The 25,206-nt window shown below is 36.8% G+C and overlaps 1 protein-coding gene across 1 annotated transcript in view; it reads right to left on the reverse strand.

The window, feature by feature from the left end:
* Positions 1 to 25,206, reverse strand: part of LOC135326596 (gamma-2-syntrophin-like) — a 168,819-nt gene that overhangs the window by 58,630 nt on the left and 84,983 nt on the right. Inside the window, exon 7 of the mRNA XM_064504403.1 lies at positions 23,211 to 23,491. Within this exon, the coding sequence (XP_064360473.1) occupies positions 23,211 to 23,491 (281 nt within the window). The remainder of the gene's footprint in view (positions 1 to 23,210; positions 23,492 to 25,206) is intronic.

Raw genomic sequence — 25,206 nt, forward strand, 5'->3', positions numbered from 1 at the left:
CTTGAAACGGTGATTTTCTAGGTTGACACAGCTCTTTCTTTAAACACAGGCTTCAGACAGGTTGAAGCTGAGTTAAGCCAGTTTTGGGAGCAGAAAATACTCAGGGTCATGCTACTCAGTGTGCTTAAGCTTGCACTTAAATATGCTCTTTACTTCATACTGCAAATATAATCTGTTTTGCAGGAAGGCAGGTCTTGCAAAGTCTTTATAGTGGATGAAGATGAAGGAATACACCTGGAATAGCAAGGTATCTATTGCAAGCATTGTCATAGCACAACTGGGCAAGAAAACAGAGGCAACAATTATTGGTAGGGTTTATTCTTAGAAGACTAAACTGACTAGCATCAAGTATTTGTTCCCTTTAAAGAAGCTATCTTTCTTTCTTTACTACCATGATGCCTTGCTCTGCTGTCACCACCTTTAAGAAAGAAAGTGAGGGCAGAACCTTTTTTTTAGCAATATCTGAGCTTTCAATGGTCTCTTGCAGTGTATGACAGTAAGGATGATAGGACAAGTCAAGGATTCAAGGCTTTCTCATTCCAAGCAATGCAATCTTACTTCTGGTGGCAAATTTTAATTGAAAAAAGGTTCTAGGAACCTCACTTCCACTTTCTGGAATGCTTCCATTTCCAGATATTCCTGATAACTGAATGCCCATCAACCTCCTGTTTTGATAGGCTCTGGCAAACTGGAGATATTTGAAGCAATTTCTGCTGCTGTTGCAGAATCCTACTGGAAGGATGTGGGCAAGAAATAGCTAGGAAGATGTGATTCTTTTGGGGGTACTCTGAGTTCCTTATCACTTCTTCTCAACCTGCTAATGTGTTTGGCTGGTACTGGTTTGTTCCTCCTATCAATGATGTTTCTCCACTGAGGATGGTAAAGGCATAAACCGATTTCCCAAAATGTGCCTTTTGGATATACCCAGCATTTACTACTCAGTAAATATTTGAATGGAATACAAAACAAAACATTAGCAATGAAAGCAATGTTCAAAAATAAAATTACAGGTTTAAAAATTTAATAAGTTGGGTTTAAAAATTTATCATGTGTAAGAAGATTTGTTTTATATAATGTGGCCAGTTATTAATGTAACCGGTGGAAAAGATTTCACAAAAGGCTTGTGTTCTGTAAGATTTCAATCTTCTATCAAAATCCCTTGATTTTTGCAATTACTTGCTAACTTGCATGTTTGCAGGTTTCAAAAGACTGGCAAGATATACACTTACAACTTTCAAGGAAACTTGGATCAAATACATATGGGCAGCTAAATTCTTATATTGAAACTTAACTTTCAATGAAGTTATTGTTTTGGTGAAGACTGACAGGTAAGACTATCTACAAGAAAATGATTAAGAATCAAGTGGGATACCCACTAGGAAAAATTACAGCCTAATTTTTGTGACTTCCTCTTGCCTTCTGTAAGATCTTTATCGATAATTCAGAATTCATCCATTTTTTGTTTTAGAGAATTTATCTTTCAAAGCATATTATTAAACTCTTGAACTTGTTCTGTAAAAGTGTTTTTTCTATCAAGAACATGCATATGGAAGAGCATGACTAATACCAGATTACTGCCTGCTGTTGACACTGGATAAAATAAGAGGTTATGAGGATGATATTATTTATCTTCTAAGGCATTTTTTTGCTATTTACTGTTTAGTAAGCATTATTGAAAAGTTCTGAACAGAAAAACAAATCTTTCTCTATAAAATATGTATATGAAAATGTTAGCGACATTAATACAACATTTGATAATACAACATTTGAAATTTATAAACTGAAACTATACTGAAACTATAAACTTAACCCTGAGGCTGAAGTGCCGAAAAGTGCCCTTATGTTCAATACTTTCATTTTCTAAAGCTATAACTGAAAACATTGGACAATCACTTTTGATGGATTTAGTAAAACTTTGAGTGTAGTAAATTTAACTTTCTTGCATCTTTACATCTCTACAAACCTCCATTACCAGATATATTACAGCATACTCAAAAGAAAGCTTTCAATGTAACAAGCTTTTCAAAGTAGGCTGATTTGTCTTACAGTTAATCTGGAGGAGGGGCTTTAGCATTTTATAATTTCCAATGAGATTGTACAAGTCTTTGAATATGCTCAAATACATTAGTTCTGATTAGTAAAACTGTGTTCAGGGGTTTGTTCAATGTAGACTGATAACTAAAATTGGAAGTGGAGTGGCAGAACTTGAGAAGTTGGAAAGCTCATCCTGTATAGTCTAAAAGCCTCAGATCCAGCCAACACCCTGTGAAGCTGCACCACTCTAAATGAGGCTATAATTTCATGTACTTTTCACTTTCTAAGGCCTGCATATTCTAGCATCATTGCCAAAACCATGCAGCACTTCCACCCTCTGCACAAACACCATTTGTACAAGTACGTGAAGAAGTTTTTGCCAGCTCAGTTTTAACCTAGATCAATTCCCCAATCTAGTTCACTGCAGAAGCATGAAAAGGTACACAGGAGGCATAGATGAGAATTACTAGTTTAGGGGAAGGTAGAATTTCTTTCACTACTATTGCTGGCTAATGCAAACTTAAACGTACACAAAGCTATGGCCTTAGCATGCAGTGTCATGATCAGTTTAAGCTGATATAAAATCATGCTGGTGCTGATGGCAGTTATTCTAACCTTCTGGTCTTTGTCTCAGGCATGTTTCCTTGTTACATTTCTTGCAACAGCACCAGAAACCACACAACCCACAATGAATTGAATGAACTCTCTCTCTTCAGCTGTCAGTCAGGTCAGTGACTGAAATACGTGTATATACATATATATGTATATATGTATACCCATATATATAGGTAGGATTAGTTTCCAGTGGAACAGTGAACTGATCTGATCAATGTATGGCTGAACATTACTGATTCTTGGGAGAGAGAGGAAGCAGAGGCTGGGGACAAGTCGGAGAAGAAATTAAGACTGTTCCATCTAGCAGTAGCGGAGTCTTACATTAGCTTACATTAATCATGGAACAGCAAAATTACAAATGTTCAACGAGGAGCAGGGACATGACTTGAAACTCTTGTGATGCCCAGCTAATGAAACACACTTTTGAGATAGCTGCTGTAAACAGGCGTCAATCAGAGTGTTAGACTAGTCTCAAAATTCATTTAATGATGATATCAAAATACCTATGCATTCCTTTGATGCAGCATCAATTCAGCAGAGGGTTGGTGTTTATTTATTTTTAATGGAATGCTTAGATGCAAGTGCACAATTCTGTGGTAAAGCATGCATCACCAAATCATTTAGTAAATAGAGGCTTCTATACAGGAAACAAGGTCTTCCAGATGAAATAACAATTTGGAAAAGTAATTTGAGGTCTTTAAAATTCAGTGAAAGCAGCAACTTTTAATTACACAGCTCTATTCTACATTATTTTAATCGGCAGACACTGTTTAATTAAATTGGAAGAATGTGAAACAGCATGTGAAACAAGATATTGCCCCCTCCCTTTCTGTCACAGAAAAAAACATTTTGATTTGATTCTAAGGCTATCTCACCTGTATGCTTTTGAAATTTAATGGCTGCTCTCACAGACTTTTAATGGTTTTTTAATTTAATGGTTGCTCTTGCAGACACTGAACACCTATATGCAGTGTTTACATGAGAGTCTGTATATCAGTATGTGTTAGTGGCTTATGCTGCCCTGTTCACTGCAGTAGCTATGCATTTAAATCAGTTGGATTAGTAATTCTGCTACTAGTGAGGCACAAACTGAAAACCTTTCAATTATATGAATTTCTCCAGAAGTGATTTACAATGGAAATATTAATGAATATTTCATTATATTTGTGCTGCCAGGTACTATTACATTATTTTTTTTAATGACTCAGTAAAGTAAAAGCCTAAGATATTTTTTGAGAATAGACTATTTGACAGAATCTTGCACCTTTTTCTTTAATTTGTTTCCCTCAGGCTAGTATCTAATTGGTTCCTGACTAACCTCAATGACCTTGCCTGAATGCCTTTCTAGATATATTCTTTTGGGGGGGGGGGGGGAGGAAGGGGAGAGATAGGGACGGTCATGGGGAGACAGAGTAATTTATATTTAATTTCAGCACAAAAAGCAGAAAGTAATTGTGCCGCTCCTCAAATTATAACTGCACTCAGAAATCAAAACGTTATGTTGTAGGTATATAAGGAATAGAACAGTAAAGAAAAAAATGTTGAGATTAATATGAAATTATACTATAAATGTGAGTATATCCAAACTTCAGCTATTGCAGACAATTTTGCAGACAATACAAGGATAAAGAAAATAAGCCGAGTGATACGAGAAAGGATAAAAAAAACCCTAAGTAATAAACTAAGCTTTATTTATCTTCTAAGCCATTTCCTTTGTGCTACTGATGAAAAGTAAAATGAAATAAAATTGTAAGAAATATGAAAACAACTTATTCACAACAAGAAAGAGCTGTTTATGGGAAAAATTTGTAGAAATAATAAATGAAACCAGAATAGCTACAAAATGCAACTCAAGTTATTGTTTTCCGCTTGGCATTTTAGTTCCGTAGTTTCACTGCTGCACTTTTTTGTTATGCTTATGGCTAGAAGTCTCAACAAAGACTACACAAAGCCAGAACCTTTCATCTGACCTTTCTTGGTCTGATTTCTTTTCCAATGGGAACAGAAGAAGGCCAGTCCTACTTAAAAAATGTAAACCTTCCTCTTGGACAGTATATGAACATTGGATCAATTTTCAGAGTTTTAACTGAATTTTTTCTACTAGTATTAGATATCATAAAATAATAAATATTGCTCAGTGTTTACTTATTTAGCAGCTAGTAAGACCTTTGCAATTCCGTATTTCCATTCACCAGACGTTGCTAAGGCTCTAAGTTTAAAAAAAAATCATAAAACATATTTGAATTAAACTTCAATGGTAAATTAAAAAGTATTTAATTTCTGTGCAGAAGAAATGACAAACAACCATCAGTTTCAACACCAGAAGAAATATGTCTGGTGAAAGAATTAACAGAATTGACTATGGGGATCAATGCAACTAAAAGATAAGACTTTTAAAGATACAATTTACTCATTTCAATAATGTCAGAGTGAAAGTCCCAATCAACTCTAATCCGAATTAGAGACAGTGTTTTTGAACAACTAAATCTAAACTAAACAATTTTCTTACTCAATATCAAAATAATTTCATATACAATTCTATATTAGTAGAGTAAGAAGGCATTAATTAATTGTCATTTTCCAGCCTATTTTTCTACTGCTACTATTCCTGAAAGGTGTAATCAGAACAGAAAATTCAAGATTATTTTTCCCTGTATGCAGAAAAGAGACAGCCATTTCAAATTTATTCATGAAGTAAAAGGAGTGCACTTATTTGCAGTGTATTTATCTCATTTCATATAGGTCCACAGCCCAGCAGCAGTCCAAACTATTTAAGTGTACCTAGCTATGCTCATCTATTGTAACACTTTTCTCTTCTGTTCAGCAGATATTGATGACTACTTTCATGACAGGAACCAGCACTGTCCTTCTAAGTAAGGGAACTATTCTTTGTATTTGTTACATTTTATACACATACATTACTAAATGATGCAGTGTAAATTGAAAGTCAATTTAAAGCTTCAAGATCTATACCTATAATGCTTTCATTCTCAGTGAGAAAATCATGGACTTTCAGATCAAGGAATGGCTGAGTCTACTGGCATCACATGCTAAACCATTCTAATAGAAAAAGTATTGATCTGAAATCTTGAAACTTCTCCAAAGTGAGCTACAGGATGGTAAAAATGGAGAATAAAATAAAACTTCAGAATGATAAATAGTGTGTTTATACTGAATTGGAAGATGCCATATAAGCAATCAAAAAATAAAACCATTGAAGCTTTTAGATGTAGGGCAGCAACTGGATCTCAACTCAATAGCCCGATCACTTACTAAAAGTATCCGTCAGCATAGCTTTTACTCTCTGTATGGGGTTGTCCATCCCCTTTCTTGGAGCCTTTTCCTTTTTTGCCTTTTACGGGCTTGACTGAGCCATACCTTTATCTCTCTCTGAAAACAGGATCTTGCATAGCAAATTAAACATTTAGCATCTTACAGGTCCCATCAGCTGGGCATTTGTATTTTTAATTTTTTATAAGCTGTAGCAGGTGATGAAGTAGACAATGTCTTTCTTAATGCAAAACATTTTAATTTAATAGATGAAACAAAGTAACTAAGGAAAAAAGATTTTAAAGCAATTTAGAAAATCCTAAATGCTTATTTAGTTTCATCTAACCAACCAAAGTCATCATACACTTTATAAAAATTTAATTAGCATTCTTAAATTACATGAACACACAGAAAATCATGGTCTACTTTGGTCTCAGTTCACTTATCAGAATACCACTTTTAGACCATTTACCTTATCTCGAGGAAGCTGGATTTTCAAACAAATGAAAAATGACCACATTCTCCCCATGTGCCTGGCAACTATCCTACTGAATAATAATAATTCAATGGTATTTTTATTGTACCTTCATTATATGTCTTTATTAAAAGTTATTTCAGACTTTTTCTTTCTCTTGAGTGGGCCGGCCTGGAAATCTAGGGCATCTGGACAGCAAGAAAAATATCCATATTGTATTTTCCCCATTGTTTTGTAGTTAGAATCATGGAGGTACATGACCTGTAATCACTGGCCTTGAGGCCAGCTCCTCCTTTAACACTAAGGACTAGGTGCTTCTAGATGCTAGAGCTGATGGTAGCACAAGCTACCCCTTCCTGTATCCACAGTAGTTGGCTAGATAAAATATAGACTGTTTTGCTTTATTTCACTTCTAGGCCATACTGTCTGGTGCTTAGGCATAGCTTCCCATGTGAGTTTATGTCAAACTTCAGAAAAAGAGAGTAAGTTCTGTATAAAAACAAATTCGTTCCTAAGTATTCTCCTTTCTTTGCTTTCTGTTTTTCTGCCTGTATTTCAAGCTTACTCAGTCTTTTGTGTGCTACCTTGTAGACTGCAACTCTAAATTAATCTTTTACAAATTTAAGCATCTCCAGCCACTTATTTATACTTTTATAATGTGTAGAATTCAAAATGTGTAATTCCCAAAGTACAGTCATAATAATTTTTGTAAGTTATTATGGAACACTCATGTTGGTACTTAAAAGGCATTAATTTACTAAAACATGCTAATGCAATCACATGCAATCCTCTGACCATAGCTCTCTTCTTATAACATATGCTCTTTGCAAAATGGATTGCTTGCAGAGCACCTGGTACACAGGCATTCTTCAGGCACTGCAGAGTGATGGACCCTGATGACTGACTGGGGTTCCTTGGTAAGACAATAACACAACCAAAAGGAAATAATTAACTGCAAACAAATAAGCATGAAACTTTCTGAACCTAGACTCAGTTTGGACCCTGGGCCCTAAGTTACAGGTATCACAGCATAGATGAATCTCAGAATTTCGATCAGACGAAAACCAGCCTTAAGGACTAGTTTAGAGAGACAATGCTCAGAAAAGTGCAAAGTTGTGGGAGAAGTCTACGGCAGGGAGCAGACACTGATATCTTTTGCTGAGTCAAAAAAAAAAAAAAGAAAAGAAAAGGAAAAATAGAAGCAGCAGCCTGCAGTCCATTCTCTGGATATACTTTCTGTAAAATGGGCACCCAGTCAACAAGAGAAAATTAACTGTCCTACTTTCCCATATCTTCTTAATTTTATTAAGGAGAAAAAAAACCCAACCCTCTTCCCACAAGAATCAAGGTCTTCTTGTCCTAATTTATATTAGTAGGTGCCATGGCTACATCCCTACAAACCAACTATTGTGGATCCAGGGAGGGGTAGATTGTGCTACCATCAGCCCTAGCATCTAGAAGCACCTAGTCCTGTTCCCTTCACTCCTCCCCCAAGGCTGGAGCCATATGGAAGAGCATTTGGGGTCTCAGACCAAAGACTTACTGATTCAGCTACTGCTTTATCTTCTGTGAATCATTTCACAGGCTGGACTAGCTCTTCCTGATGGTTTCTGCTGGAGTAGGTCCAGCTGCTACCGCTGTTCCCCCTGAAGATAGCACTGTTAGCACCCTCGCACCTTCCAGTCCTACAAAATTATGCTGGGACATGATAGATGAGGGATCTTTCCTCATTTATCTGTGCTCAAGGAACATGATCTCAACAGCAGAAGCAGTCTGCTGTTGGAGGATTCACGGTGAGAGTTTTGAGGCAACCCATGAGAAGGTGAGGCAGCTGTTTCTGTAGAGGCAAAGACAGCAAATTCATCAATCTCTACTTCTGTTTAGAGGTACACAATATATTGGTAGCCAGACCCAATCTGCCAAACACCCAGTGCTACTTACAGCACAAAGTTTGCAACTTTATATGTGGATGCATAAAGTGAATTCAGCGGGCACAGCTAAACGAGTAAGGAAAATAGTGTCAGTGCCTGTTCTTTGGCACTGAAACCAACTAGCATTGTCTGGCCATATGTATTTCTCTTAACCTCCAAAACAGGGTGGCTGGCCCATGTTAACTTCTGATCCAGGCCTGGTAGTTGTTTCAGAAAGAAATATTTGGTTTGGGCCAAGCTATGCCAAGTATCCTCTGATATTTTAACAATATTGCTGATCAAATTCCTGTGCCAAAGAATATTTGCTGACACCATGCTATTATGGACAATCAGAACACTCTAGTATGGTCCAGAAGTTCCAGGCAGCTGTGAAAGAGACAGAGATCTCTACCAATACTGGCATATCACCATTGGGTAGGACCTACCCCAAATGAAGAAACAAGCAGTCCTTGTCTCATTCTTAAGTGCCAATTAGTCAATACCCTTGCCTAAGCCCGTGCCAAATCCTATATTATTGTTCATTACCCATGAAATGGGGAAGCAACCAGACAAAAGTGTTGAGAACTGTAGGCAGGTATTTCCCTGTTGTGACATCTTGTGCCTTTGCTAGCCCACTGCATGAGATAGTGTAGGGAAGGAAGAACTCTGAAAAATAATCAGGGGAGGCAAATGTTATTCATGAGGATGTACTTACAAGAAATATTACAGTAATAACACCGGTTAATGGGAAGAGACAATATGATTGCATTCAAAAGGAAAACACGACAGTACTAAAACTGCCAATGCAGCAGGTAGTCTGATTGAATGCTTGGAGGTAGGGGACTATATGCCTGAGTCTTCTGGGATGCCAGGAAAGGCCAAGATACTTCAGTTATGCATGTATACACTTCAATCTTGCAAGCAGTGTGAGTTGGGATGTACTTTATTGCTTAGTATAATTGTTAATTAGCCTGTTATACGTGTCACTGATGCTTCATGACTGGAATTCCCCTTTGTGCACAGGCTTCTGAAATTTCTTCCCAACATTGGGTGCTTTGTCCCACTTCTGCTCATCTCTATAAGGTCAGTGTGTACCCCTAAAGCAATCTATTTTCCATGAGACTTTAGTTTCTTCCCAATCACCACTAAAATGAGTACTTGTGTCAAGTCCAAAGATCACCTTGTTCATTGAGTTTGGTTTCAGCCTATACTGGATGGCTGCACAGACCATCCCAGAGACAAGCAGGTGAGCTCTGTGCTGATGTCCATGTCTAGTTCAAAAGGAGGATCATTTCTTCAGTTGCTCAGCTGCCTGATCATATTGAAAGAGTCCTTTTGTTGAGCCTGTAGTATAGGACTCCGGGCACGGGATCATGCACTGGAGTGGGTAGGATAGTATAATGCTTGCCAAAGATTTCTTCATGCTTGCTGTAAGAGAGGCAGGTCCGATAAACGCCCCAAATTAGCATTTTGTATCCAACATGTCTCTCTCAGTTTCTTTCAGTTAAGCACTGCTTCTCTGTTGTGTTTCTTGATAGTCTGTGACAGCGTGTTTAAAATAGCACTATGCTACTGACAGGAAAATTTGCCAAAGAGAGTGGAGTAGCAACCCCCCTACTACCCATCACACATATGCACTACAGCTCTCTTGTTCCTTTTTCCCTTCACCCTCCTATACTGTTATGCAATGCCTGATGGTCCTCCTTGCAGCACAACATTGGTGCAGCAACAGAAACAAGACAGTCCAGGAGAAAGAACTTTTTCTTTGTTGTTCAGATGAGGGTGATATATGTATACAGAAAGACATATGAGATTGTGAGGAAGAACAACAGGCTGCAAACCCATGCATGACCTCTCGTGAGGACTGTAATTGAACCAGAATGATGAGCCCGTGGTGTTCAGAAAATCCGTAGTGGAACAGCTGTACTGCATTAACAAAATGTGTGCACCAGCCTAGCACTCTACACCCTCCATACCTGGGCTTTCTCAGAAAGAACACTTAGGACATAGCCCACATCAAAAAATAGTGTGGAGACTGGCAAAGTAGGACTTCACACCCAAACTGAGAGTGTTCCAATGTAAATGAACTCTTCATGTAGATGTATATATTACCAAATTAGAGACTGAGTTCCAACTTCAGTCTGAATTCCCTGTCTCTATGAAAATTCTATCTTGTTTTCATGACACCTGTACTCTGGCTGTAGCCAAAAGCAAGACAGCAGGTTTGCTTGCTATGGAAATTTCATCTGATCTTTGAATCCCAACATCACTGACATGCCCAAGAATAGACTGGTATTCTACATGTTTATGCTACCAGGATTTTGATTGAAATTGCATCAGCGACATTCCTTGTAACCACAGAAGGACGGATGATGTATATGCATACAACACCACAGTTAAAGTAGTCTTCCTGTTTCAAGCAGCTCTTCCTTGAACAACAGTAACAAGGGCTAGATTCCAAATAGTGCTAGCTAGCTGCAGGCCCTGAAGCAGGCCCTTTAAAATAGAATGATGGTTTTTGTAAGGTGAAAATTCCTACTTCAAATGTGGAGTGTTGATTTACCTACAGCAGTTTTGCACCCACATTTGCATTATCTTATCCACAGTCTGAAGTGTTAGGCTCTGTGATAAAAAGCTCCTCTGCACACGCACAAAGGTGCAGAGACACAATGGCAGATGGAGGAACTCAAATAATACCAGGATACACTTCTAGATGGACTGTGTGTCTTTAAACCCAGGTTCTGGATTGTGTCTCTGAGTGTGTGTTCGTGATCATAAGGGGATCTGCATCAGCAACTGGAGTGTGGCTATGGGCCTCAGAGACTCATATGTCCATGAGCCAGCAACTGGGAAACTGGGGATCTAGGGGCAGTGACTGGACAAACTGAATGTCGAAGCCCAGCTACAGGAGGGATCCACATCATGCATTTGTATATATGTGCCCCACTACAGACCTGCCTCCTGATCAGCCAGAGAGGGGACCAAGATGAGGACACAGGTACTGCTTGTGTCTATGTGAGTGCTGAGTGTGTCTGTCCGTGTTAATCTGTGTGGCCAGTCATGTGTATATGTATATATATGTTGTATACAGGTGTTTGTGTGGGCACCTACTGGGAATGTATGCTCAGCCTTGCTATTGGATGAATTTAGGGACGCGGAGCTGTGACAGCCTCACCGCTATCACAGAATCACGGTATAGTTGAGTTCGGAAGGGACCTCTGGAGATCATCTAGCCCAACCCCCCTGCTCAAGCAAAATCACCTAGAGCACATTGCCCAGGACCCAGATGCCAGATGGCTTTTGTGTATCTCCAAGGATAGAGACTCCACCTCTCTGGGCAACCTGTGCCAGTGCTCTGTCTCCCTCACAATAAAAAAGGTTTTCCTTACGTTCAGATGGAACTGCCTGTGTTTCAGTTTGTGCCTGTTGTCTCTTGTCCCATCACTGGGCAGCAGTGAAAAGAGTCTAGCCCCATCCTCTTTACACCCTCCCATCAGCTATTTATACACACTGATAAGATCCCCCCTCAGCCCTCTCTTTCCCAGGCTGAATAGTCCCACCTCTCTCAGCCTTTCCTCATATGAGAGATGCTCTAGTCTCTTAATCATCTTTGTAGCCCTTTGCTGGACTTGTTCCAGTAGCTCCATATCCTTCTTATGCTGGGGAGCCCACAACTGGACACAGTACTCCAAGTGTGGCCACCCCAGGGCTGAGTAGAGGGGAAAGACCCTCGAACTGCTGGCAATGCAGCCCTTCCTAATGCAGCCCAGGATACTACTGGGCTACTGGATTTGGCCTCCCCCTAACAAAGTGGATGACCATTTATGCTCTGAGTGTTTTGTCTGGTATCTACAATAAGGAACAAGAGCAGGTACCACAATCTAGCCTCAATTTAGTGGCTAAACAAATTAATATTGCCTGTAATATTAACAACAGCTATGAGACCTCTTCGCCTCTTGTTTAGATCATCCCCATTAAAGTCAACGCCTTTCTGAAGAGAAACAGAACTTATATACAGCTTATATAATGATCTTTACAAACCACAATCCAAGAAGTAGTTCATGCATCTCACTTATGATCAGAAATACAACAACTCTATTCAGAAGTTATTTTTATGTGGGATTAATTCTTTTATACAACTTGTATTTTCCTTTCCCATTCAGGAAATGTACAAGATGCAAAATGACTGAGTTCCACTTATGGAAACAGAATAAGCTTGATCTTGTACAATTTTATTCACATAATCAACTGAACATCACTAAGTCTTTTCTAGTTTCCAGTTTGGTCCTCATAATAACATGGGGCTAGAATATATCATGTTCTGTAATTCTTTACACTCTGATGAAAAACGGAGGGTCACCCAAGATAAGGCAGTGATTTATTTGATAGCACAAAACATAGCAAAAGGTACGTAGGGGAGGGGGAAATAGGAAGAATGGATACTGCTTCAGAGAAGCTAACTACCAGTTGAGGTGCAGAAGTGTGACCAAAAATGAAAAAAACAGATTAGTTTGTGCACATGATGTAAGGATCAAATAAAGCAAGAGTGGAAAGTTCTTCCTAGTGACTGTCAGTGATAACAAGGGACGTCACACAGTACTTGTCCTGAATCTATCAAGCCCCTTTTTAAAAATAGATGATTTCTTTTCCTATCAACACTTTCAGTGATGCTAGAGATTTATCCACAGATAGTTTATACCCTTTTGTTCTTATTTCAACATTCTCCTTTAGCTTAAATATTTGGTTTCCCTCCATGGCATTTGGTTTTATACAGATAGGAGGAGAAGGAAGAAGGAGCAGAGTGAAGTAGTGGGGAGCAGGGCTGGAGTAAGTGAGGAAGAGGACTCACTCAAAGTTCACTCCCTCTGTGAGGAGGCAGCAGGCTGTGGTGGGAAGAAGTTGCTGCTGCAGACAGTGCGGGGACACCCCACACTCAGCTGGTAGCCGGCACAGTTTTGACCTACTGGATCTTTGGCTCCCATTGTGCAGGGTGTCAAGGGTTGTGGTCCATGTGCTCAGACAGGGTGTGCAGACAGGGTGCTGGCAACAATGCCAAGAGGAGGGTGGATGCAGCTGTCAGTGGTGGTGGTGATCAAGTTCAGTAATCATAAGAGGCAGAAATATGACTGATCTAACATGACCTACTTTTAAACTTGAATTATATTTTGATCTAATCTTTATTTGTCTGATGTACTTTACAAAAATGGATTAAAATTAAGATTATTTTTCATCTTATTACAAGCAAACTGTTTAGATCACTCTTACCCTTCCCCCTCAACACCCCCCCCCCCAGCTCTGTTAAATATAGAGCTACTGTAATTGCTTGCTCCAGGTATTTGCACAACTCCAGGTATTTGGTGATTTTTGTAAAAGGATCTGCTATATCATGTGTCAGTTTTTCAAAACTCTAAGACAAGGATCACCTAGATCAAAATGAGGATCACATTTTAAGCATAATAAAATATATAAATTGTGATCACTCATCCTGCTTTTACTCATGCATTCAATATTATTTTCCCTTATATAAACTGATGCAAAATTACTTTTAATTTCTGAACTGTATTTGTATTATTTACAGTTTACATGCAACTCTAATAGCAACCCTATTTTTTTGTTCTTTATGACTAGTACAATTTGTTAAAACTCTTTTGTAGGTCTTTCAGAATTTATGAAATGAAAAAGGCTAACTGTTATAGGAAGAGATAGAGATACCTGAGTTTGGAAGTAAAACTTTTTTTAAAAATATTATTTTTTTAACCTGTAGAAAGTACTGCTTTAAATGGTAGCTGTTCAGACCTACTGTCTATGTGCTTTATCTAAGTGCTACATTTTGTGCCTGTAACTTAACAAAGACTTAAATTCTGCTTATAGCTCCTTTGTGCCAAGAAGCTGCATTCTTCTATTGGTTTTAATTACAATAATTCAGCTTTTGTGTTCAAAGATTATGCATATCACACATTTTTGTAATACCAGAGTACTTGCTGCTTTTCTTACTCAGGGAATTAAGTGATTGTGAAATAGGTGGTGGTAAAATAACAATACTGAAATCTAGAACTATTAAATTCTGGATGCTTTCTTAACATGTTTAGTGCTTCAAAGTAAGTCCATTTCCAAGAATATATTACAGAAATCATGTAACATTTTTAAGTATAAAACGAATATAGGTACCATATGGTGTTACTCTATTTTTTAAATCTTTTTCTTGATTTTTTTTTATTCTTTACAAAAGAACTCTAGAGGTGCAAAAGGGTGCAATTTCAAATGGCAAAAATGTGTGTTAAAGCATGTGAGGTTTATCATTTTCATGTTAAAGATGCTGAAGACTGATGGTATATTAGAAGTTGATTCTTAATAAGGAATGCTGACAGATGCATCCAGTGATGAAATGATCCCATTTCTTATGGTATCTGGCAAACAGCAATGATGAATTGTGTATCCCACAATATTTTTCAGTAGTACTGTAATTTGCTTATTTTATGTAGTTTTATTTTTACGTAGGGCTGGGATACAGAATGCCTATGGCAAACTAGCACCTGGAAAAATGAAACGAAACTCATATCTTTCGCATCTAAGGTAAAAAATATTGCTAAATTATTTGCCTCGCAGTCAGATAGGAGGGTTGTTCTGCTATGACCAAATCCCCAGAAAAATATCCCAGGAAAGTTCTAAAGAGTAACTGAAAGAATACTATTTTATAGCCTAGGCAAACTATGAACACCAGGACTTCATTCTGCACTCAAATTAGCATTCTTGCTATTAATGTAAATTTTTTTTCTCTTTCTGTTACTGCCTACCAACATAGCAGCAGCTAATTTTCTAAAATACATGGTAAGTCTTAACTAATGAAAGCTCCTATATTAAACCCTTCAATAAATGCTACTAAAAAAAAGGGTTCATCTACTTCTTTCAGCTCCTGCTTGGGCTCTTTGATGCATGCAGCCATTCTGCAGCTATCTACTCACCGTAAGAGGTATTTACTGTCCACATAGTGGACACAATTAAAGTGCTGTTTTGGGACTGATCTGGGACAATGACAAGAGAACTCTGAGAACTACCAAGATGAAGTTCTGAAAATAAAATCTTCAGAAGCTTGTTATCTTTTTTTCTCTGTGTAGTCCTCGAAATACACTAAAAAGCTTTAACTAAACAGAGACCTGTTGAATGTTTCATGGTTAAAGAGTTCCTCCACAAAATCTTACTTATATGCAATTGCAATTTCTCTTATGTCTGAAAATCCCATTTTGTTTAAAGTTCACTTATAAATCCTTTGGCAAGCTCCATGCTCGCTCTGTCTGACTGAAAATGTAAACCTTCTAATAATGGGAATACCTAGCAGGGAAAGTTTGGAATTATTTCAGCAGGGGTTCCAGGAATGCAGCTCCCCTTCATTAATATACTCAGGGCGGAAGGATTCTGCCCACATTGTTTCTTTATGTCTTTGTGTAGCTGGAGATAACCTATTAGCCTGGAGCACACTCCAATCTTCTCAGTCACTCAGTATTTGGCCATTTATTTCATGACCCATATAATCCATTTAGAGAAATAAAACTAACAGCAACATATACGGAAAAGAATAAGGCATCACAAATTAAATAAATTACATTTCATACACAGAAACTAGTCATAGAAAAGACGACAGACGAAAACCTCTACATTTCTTCTTCAATATCCAGTAACAACTTAGATCAGTGATGGAAATCAGCTAGAGTAAGAAAATACCAAAGGTTTTGGCTTTATTGTTTTTAAATGCTATCTTTTGGGGGTGGAGGGAACGATGTAAGCAGAAAATTCAGAAAATGCCAAAACTATCTTCAAAAGATTAAATGCATTTCACATAAAGACTTTGAAAAAAAGGGGAGACTCAATGGATCCTCCTAAGTCATTTCACAGCATAGCCTTGCCAAGTTGTTCTAGGTAATCTCCATCATTTTTCCCTTCCTCTCTCTTCAGCTCTCAAGAGCAGAAAGAATATGGAGAAGGGAAGTAGGAGGGTCAAGGCTATGAAAGTACATACCTTAATTCTGTTTGCTCTACAAGCTTTGATTAATTAAGTTTTTGTTTAAAAAAAGAGAGACAGACAGACAGAGAGAAGGGAGCCACTTTAGCTCTCGGTTAGTCAATTGCATATTGTAAGTTTTTATATTTTTTCTTTTTTTCTTTAACAGCTACTTAACTGACATCAATGAAGGCACTAACAAAAGCCCTAACAAAAACTCACTGAGGCAGATTTTCAACTTTTTCTATTGCTCTTCTTTTTCTTCCCTCGCTGACATTTTCCTGAGACTTATTTGCAGTCTCTCTGGAACACAGAGTTTGATTATCCTATTCCATATTTCTTTAGGTTTCCCATGACAAAACATACAACCTCACAAAAATGTACACACACTTCTTCTCTACATGTTCAATATAATCTTTACAGAGATTCGTTTATTTCCACTCTACTGCATCTGCATTACTTGAACACATGCCAATTTCAGGAAATACAGACTGTGAATTGCAACAAAATGTTCAGGTGATTTAACACAATACTGCTAAGTTTCTGTGCAGTAACACATACTTTTTTGACTTGCATTAATATAGTAGGATTTAATTCCAACAAAACTTTGCAATAATGTAAATACAATACTTCAGAAAATGTGTACAATTTTATTGTCTCTTTTTACTGGTAATAATTCATTTAAAAATGGTTCTTAAAAGCATCCACCTCTTCTTTCAGTACATCAAAAAAAAAAAAAAAAAAAGAGAGGAGGAAGAGATTGCTTTTGTTAGAACATCTGAGCAAGGCAGCAACATCTATATGGAAGTAAATGGATATGTCAGACCATCTTAGGAATCACCACATCCTTTCTTCTTTTTTTTTTTTTTTTTTTTTTTTTCTTAATACTTATTTGATCAGTTTCTGACTGAATTTCATTTGGGAAAGGAGACATGGGAGGAAAAGGGATAGGGAATACAGAATCACAATCTCATTTAGATGGAAACCATTTATAACATCACTTCTAAACTCTCCATACAAAAGAGCAAATTAATTTACTACAATTAAGATGTCTAAAAATAATTTTGCAAAGTACTGATAAAATGGGAGAGCCACACAGCTGAAACGAAGAACCAGTGCCACAACATCCAAAGGCATCAGATAATCTACATGTGACCTGAGAAACTCTTAGCTACTGGTTCTTCTGGACTTGGAGGAATTACCTCCCAGTATTATCTGAATATTTCTTATATTTTGATAGAAGTCTGAAATTGCAGTATAAAAGCCTAACTATTAAAGTGAAATGTACAGTGTACTGTTGAAAAAATACTCATCTTGGCAGCATTAAGATAGATATTCCAAGAAATGAAAGAGGTGCACAGTCTTCATATGTAGTAAAATATTTGTCTTAGCCTTCATTTATTTGATCAAACTCTCATACTATACTTGCCATATCTCAATTAACATGTTGTTGCTGACATCGTAACATTTTCTCTGTTGGGCAAAAGAACATGTTTAAAATGAAAAGCTCCCCACAGGAGAAACCGTAAAGCTTTGAAGAATAACCTGAAGATAAAAGGTCAGTGTCAGTCTCAAGTCAGAAATACATGTACATCTGCAAGTGTATCTATATATTTTAATGTAGCAAGTACATGTTCAATCTAACAAAACAAAAAGCATTTCACTTGCAGTTGTAATCTGTACTGCTCATTATTTCCTGCAGGAATCTTTAGGTATTTAACCCTCTATTGGTATTGAATGAAAACTTTACTTTTATTTTCTCCAAATTTCACATGGCTGCTGCCTCAAATATAGCTGAATTATGTATTAAAATTTAGCAGGTAGTTAAATCTACAGAAAATAACACTGTAGTTTTCACAGTGCAAATAAATTAATATCTTAAATTGTTTAAGGTAGCAGCAGATTTTAATAAATGACTTTAATAACTGGATATGTCAATAAAAAATTACTTATTAATATGATTATGAGGCACTACTACACAGTAAAATTAGTAAATGAATGGTTTATCATAAAAATGTTTTTATTATTTCACATACATATCAAAAGATGAATTTATCAATTTGTGAAGGTATTTGATAATTCTCTTTCTCCTATTTTACTGATTTTATTAATTTATCACTACAATTCTACTTATATGGTTTTTATTATGTTACAAACTTCGATGTGAAGTATCTGCTAAGCAGTTGACCACCATGCACGTTTTTAGGCATGTATCTAATTCTTTCTAGTCAGCCTTTTTCTTTCTGATGTTACGTAGATACAAACTCAAGGATATAGTCTATGTTCCACTTGTAATAGAACTTAAGAAGACTCTGTGCAAAGAACTAATAATAATTTACAAAGAATGAATGATGAAATAAGGGATGAGTGAAACGAAAATTTCAATATCTTAAGGAAGAAGAGCAATTTTCAAATTTTCCCTTGTGTCCTTAATGAATCAACCTATTCAAGTCCAAGTCCATCACCCTCTGCCAGACAAGCCAATAATATATTAAACTATTACAAAAAATAGCTGGAAGAGTTCAAAGATCTGGCAAAGACGCTTGATGACTACTGACTAAAAGCAGTTGAAATTCTGAAAATCTAAAACAACCCCATTGAATGGATTCTCTGTTTTAAAGAAGTACTTCTTATTTATTGATTCACTTCTGTGACATTACTCACATACTTAAAATAAGAAATATTTCTAAGTATTTTCCTGGATTGGTGAGCAAGATTTCAATTAAATTACCATTTATGTGAAATACCAAAATTATATTAAAACTCACTAATTTACTATGAAAAAATATGAAGAAAAAATGTTGCGTAGTACCTTGTGCTTCTTTTTATATTCTTAGATGCTCAGTTTTGTCTTTTCTAGTTAATGGGAAAAAAAGTTTACTGTCTTGAAATGGGATTCAGTTCAATGAAACTTACATCTTAACTAGTCATGTAGGTTTTTGTTTATGGTGAATACAAATAGGCATTTCTAGTGAACAATTCATTCCACTCTAGGGTAGCGCTCACTTTGGGGACAGTGCGATGTGTCCCCGACCAAAACCAGACAAATCTCAGTAAAATCTTTCTGCATCGTGTTTCTCTTCTCCACTAGGCACAGAGAGCACACATGCTAACACCTAGCCCACACCACACAACACCAGAACAGGAACTGTACTGTGCAATAGCCGTTTAGCACGGATTTCCCTGGGTTTCCCTCAAAGTCACAGAGAACATCATAGACCACTTGGGCTGTTCACAAAAAGTGGTGTGTCAAAGAAAGATGAACCTGATAACCCAGCTGTCTGGCAATTCGTACATAAGATGAGCGGCAAGAATTTATTGTCTGTGTGCTCAAATGCTACTTTGTAAGATTAAGTAGAACAAAGTAGATGATTTTTTTAAAAAAAACAAATTTAGTAAACTTGTTACAGAGTTCCTGCACATTCGTATACCTGTGCAGTAGTACTCTGTGGGATATCCCTTACTATTCCTAACCCTGCAGAAACAAGCTTGTGGCACTTGGAAGGCCACTTAGAAGAAAGTTAAAAGGCCCTCTGCATGGTAATGGTCTTTTTATTTTCTTTTCCCCCAAAATATAAACAAATAACTCTTTTGCTATTATTATTTATTTTTTGATTTGTACAATACTGTTCTCTTAAATCTCTGTTGCATTATACACTTGCAGGCACACACACAAACCCATACAGAATTTTATGTTGAGATCTTCATTAACTAGAAAGGATTAGACTCACCACTGTTACATAATATGACAGACACATAATGTTTGAAGATATGGACATATAACATACAACTTAAGTATATGGAACTCCTGACCATTTTGGATAGAAGTGCATCTTTCCAAATAATATGATTTAATTAAAGGAAATATTTATTGATTTGACTTCAGTAGAACTTGCTAAGCAGTATTCACACAAACACACAGACAGTCACGCAAGCGCGCACACTGACGTCTGTGGATTTGTCTGCCACAAGTACTGTACAATGGTTTCAGCATAAAAAGAAATATTAATTTTGCTTTGGACAGTTTGGAAATACAGCATTGAGCTACTGTCATTTTAAGAGAAAATTATGCTTTTTTCAATGCAGTAAAATCACAAAAATAGAAAACAATTTCCATAAAGCAATATTTATACAAAATGACCATTTCATATAAAGTAACAGAATAACAATTTCTCTGTCTTTCTCACAAAAGAGGGTAATTTTTTACCCTAAGAATGTTAGATTTTTTTTCACTTTTAATGCAAATAAAGACACTAACTTTAAAACTACCAAAGTCGCCAAACCATACTCCATATTGCCATGGAGTCTTTTCCCAAGTAATGGTAGTCAAACAGTAGAAGGACATATGAATTTCACACCAAGACAACTATTTCCTTTCACAGTTCATTGTGAATGAAGCAAAGCTGTGATGGTATCCCTTCACTGTGAACACTGACCAGATAGTTTTTCCTCTGTTTCCCATCTTTTAATCAATTATTTATCCAAGCAAGAATTGTCATTCTTATCCACTCGTTAGTTAGTCTACTTAAAAGCATGTCTGAGATAAGCATTTCATTGAGAGCCTTTTGTAAAGCCAAGCAGACTATATTGATCAAATTTCCTTTATCCACACGCTTCTCGATTCTTGACAAAGCTCTAGTAGGTTCCTGAGACATACTGACTCTTTGCCAGCAAATCATTTTTGTCTATGTGTTTGTTAACTCTATTTTTTTGCTACTTGCGAATAATTTGCTTAGTTCAGACACCAGGTTTTCCAGATCATCTTTTGCACTTTTTACTAACACATATTTGTCACCTCTCAATCCTCAAATACAAAGATACTTTAGACTCCCCATCAACAACATCTGAAAATAAAGTACTTGCATACAAGCATTGCTGAAGTTTTCTGCAGACACCACTCTCTCTAGGAAAAAAATGTCTTTACTTAGAGTTAGAATTTCTTACTGCTCCTTAAAATAGGGAATAATTAGGGTAAAATCAAGACAGCCTCCTCCTTCGATGTGGCAGTAAAGAGCCAGCACATCCTTCTGTGGCTCACCGTTAAAAAGACCCATTTATTCACTGCTCCTAGAGCGACCTTCCATTATGATACACAAGATTATTTATTTTATTTTGTTTTGACCTGATCAAGGAAATGCTTGATCCAGTAATTCTCTAGAATAAGTTCTGATCAGACATATGGTAGATGTATGATTTGACCAATGCAGACAATATTGGGATGCTTAAGAATAGTTTGCCCTACAACAGTGTGGCAGAGCTTATAAAAATAAGGACTTTGGTGCATTGTTTTGGACATAACTCTCTCTGACAATGATCTGAAATAGTCCCAAAATTAAATATAAACTAACGTACTGGGAGTTTGTCCCACAGGCTGTCTGTCCATGTTCCTCATACCCTAATAACACATAGACAGCACGGGAGGAACTGGTTCTGTGTTGTAGAAATATTTCTCAGTTGACATAGGCTACTGAAAAAAATATCTGTAAAATACCAGAAAAGTAATTTTTAAAAGTACAGTTACTGTAATTCCTGATTCGGTTTCATTGGAAGGAGTGTCCATTTTGATTTCTGTTAAATAGTGAAGCATTACTAGAAGAAGGAAACAACATCAAAGATTTTGATTTTAAAATTTTAAAAGGAGTAAAAAATATATATTCAGTTTTTATTTTAATATACACACCATCCAATGCAAAGGATTGATGCACACAAAATAGAATTTTGCAGGCTGTAAGGGTATTTTGGGGCAAACGTAGAACTGACATTTTATTAGGAGAACTGACTGTTCGATTTGTGTTGTGTTGGGTGATAATCTGATTAGCCATGAGAGAAACAAAATATATTTGCTCTCAGATGATCAATACAGAAACAAGATTAATTTCTGCATTAAAATTATCTGTACTAACAGTCTGCCCATGCCAATATACTATTTCTAAAAATAAATTTATTTTTCACGGAAAATAATTTATTTTCATTTCTTCACAGTCTGTTGTATTACCTACTGTAAAAGCATCATTTCACTCAATTCTGATTTCCAGTTTTCTGTTTTCATCTACACTTTTTTCAAACACTACCTACAGCAACTCATCCAGAATTTTATCAATATCCATGATGTCCTTAAGTTTGTCGTGATCTAAAAATTCAAAGATCTATTTTCTAATAATATGAAATGGAAACAGGCAATCCCTCACACAGACTGCAATAAATCTAAAATGAAATTTACATTAATCTTTTTGTTTTTATTATTATTGTATTTGAATCTGTTGCTAACATACCATTCAGAGAAACTGCCATATGCAATAATTAAAATAGTTAAACACATGCTTCATTTCCATATATCTCAACTGGATTAAACACTGGCTTATCTGATGACCTCATGAATATTTTCCTGAGTCAGGCCTAGGACAGGCATGAATACAAAATACAACACAAAAATTACAGTTTGGGCCACGGCAGCTCCCCTTCGTGCCTGTGTATCAGCCAAAATTTGGACACACTGTTATTTTAAGGATTCTATCTGCTTGCCCTCTGATGTTTGGTTGGTGCATATGAGTGCAATAATGCAAAGAATGGGAGAACTGTGGGATAGGATAGTTGCTCGAAGTTAGATGAAAAGGATAAAGAAACAACAATGCAAAGCTGAAGTACAAAATAAGGTGCAAAAAAACAGCCAAATTATATTAGAAAATAAAGCCATCAAGATAAGCCCATAGAAGGGTAGCAACTACTGCAAGTTGATAGCAAGTCTGTAGCAGCTTGAAGAACTGTGGAGAAAAGCAAATTCTAATAATTAGTAGTGTGAAACAGGAAAGCTGTGATTGTTGCTGACAGCCCAGCTAGTTGTTTAGATTCCAAGGAAGCTAGGATCTTTTAACCTTGCTGAAAATGCAAGGATCAAGAAACAAAGCTATACATTTGGTGCAACCAAGATCCGACATCTACATAACCATCTCCACAGTGCCAGCTGTGAGGCTGGTAAGCAGTAGATAGACTAAATTGACCTCCTTTCCCACTACTCCCAGATCTTGTAGCTTCCTCTCCAAATGTATTCACCCATGGTGACTCTGGAACACCTGTCAGCCAAACTGGCATGAGATTACACATAATCTTCCATTTAATAAAGTGTGGGTTATCTAAACTTGTGTCTATGCAGCACACTTCCTCACATACTCTAAGACTGAACCAGCAGGTGTTCTAAAACAGAAGAAATGAAGAACAAAAGGGGAAAAATTCTAAATACCACTTTTTAGTGCTACAATAAAAAGATTTAAAAAAAGCCAAACCAAAAAACTAAAAGCAGAGACTGTGTTCTTGAACCTGCCCCTTAATACCTTATCACTGTAGCAGGCACCAGTGAAAGAATCCAGTGTCTCTACCTTTACCACCAGCGTCCTTGTAGTAGTCCTTTGGATCACACACTACAATTCATAAACTTGATTTAGCTGTTTACAAATGACATCTTCATCTCCCAGGACGTGAACAGGAAGAAGTATGTTCAAACTATGCTGGAGGATGACTTTTCAGAAGCCTCCTCTTGAAGCAGATCGCTGAATATGATCATGGTGCCAAAGGAAATAAAGCAAGCCAGAAGAATGACTCAGTAATCCTGCGGCAGGCATTCTCCCACTCATTAACTATTTCGTATGACATTAACAATGCTAAGCATAAAATACAACCCAACATGAACTGAGACCACCCAAACCTCATTGCTGAGCGCCTTTTGAACAGAATTGATGGAGTACCTCTCACCCGACTTACGCACATAGAAAATAGGGAACTCTTTATGGAGATAGAAGATGCAGGTGTGATTCCCTAAAGGTTAGATAGCTCCTCAAAACCTAACTTTCTGCCTTTTGGATTAGATAAGTACTCTTAATCACTAGGCTATTGTATTAATAGCTTCAGAAGCTACTGTATTGTATACAAAACCCAAACCTGTTAGTTTATGAGTTCTCTGAACCCTAAACATCTTAGGAGTGAGGTTTCCTCTTTCAAATAAATGAAAAATCTTACGTAGGAAAGAAGCACTGAAAAAACGCAGCTCTGGATGTATGCAGTACCAGAAATTTAAACTTATCTACATTCATCAGAAAAAAAAAAAAAAGAAGAAACCCACAGACTCTAAAGAACTTCAGTTCAAGGCTTTTTATTTTTTATTTTTAATTAAATAGATCACTCGCACATATTCCTAAATTCTATATGAATTTTACTTTAGCTGTTTATGTCGTATGTTTGTGTGCATGCATGTGCACTCAGGCACTGTGTAATTCAATGAACATGAGATAAGAAATATTAACCTCCTCATAGACAGCAGATAAAGGCATCATTGACGTATTCCATCTACAAATAGTGGCTACTGACAAACAAGGGATTCCTACAGCTGCAAGCTTAGGAACATTAACAGACTTCTTTCTGAAGCATTTCTTCTCAACTACAAAGTCATATACCATATTCAAATAAGGAAATCTTTATTCTGGGTGAGAAAACTCAACTGTTATTTCAGGGAAATACAACTTAGATAAAAATAAGAAATAAAACATCCTCCTTTCTTTCAGGAGCTTTGGCAGTAGCCTACCTAATCTGATACCATATAGAATCAGTCCCTTCCTAAACTACTTGACCCATTTATCAAACCTCACTCTGATTTTGATAGCAGGCTGTGGTTGTAGAAATGTCTCTTTGCAGATCTGTCTCCAGGTCCATTGAGATCTCTTTCCCTTCTGGAGCTTCTTTCAGCCATATGGCCTACAGTTGTTCCAAAATGTTTTGGTTAGTGATTCTCATTGAATTCCCATGCACAGTGCAAAGAGTAGCTTTACAAATTTCTCTATCATTCCTCACCACTGAGAATAGCTGAGTTACACTGACAGTTCTTGAGTGTTCCTTGGTACTGAAAAACAACCCTTAAG

This window comes from Dromaius novaehollandiae, unplaced genomic scaffold (genome assembly GCF_036370855.1).
Source record: "Dromaius novaehollandiae isolate bDroNov1 unplaced genomic scaffold, bDroNov1.hap1 HAP1_SCAFFOLD_32, whole genome shotgun sequence".
In the NCBI taxonomy this organism is placed as follows: domain Eukaryota; kingdom Metazoa; phylum Chordata; class Aves; order Casuariiformes; family Dromaiidae; genus Dromaius; species Dromaius novaehollandiae.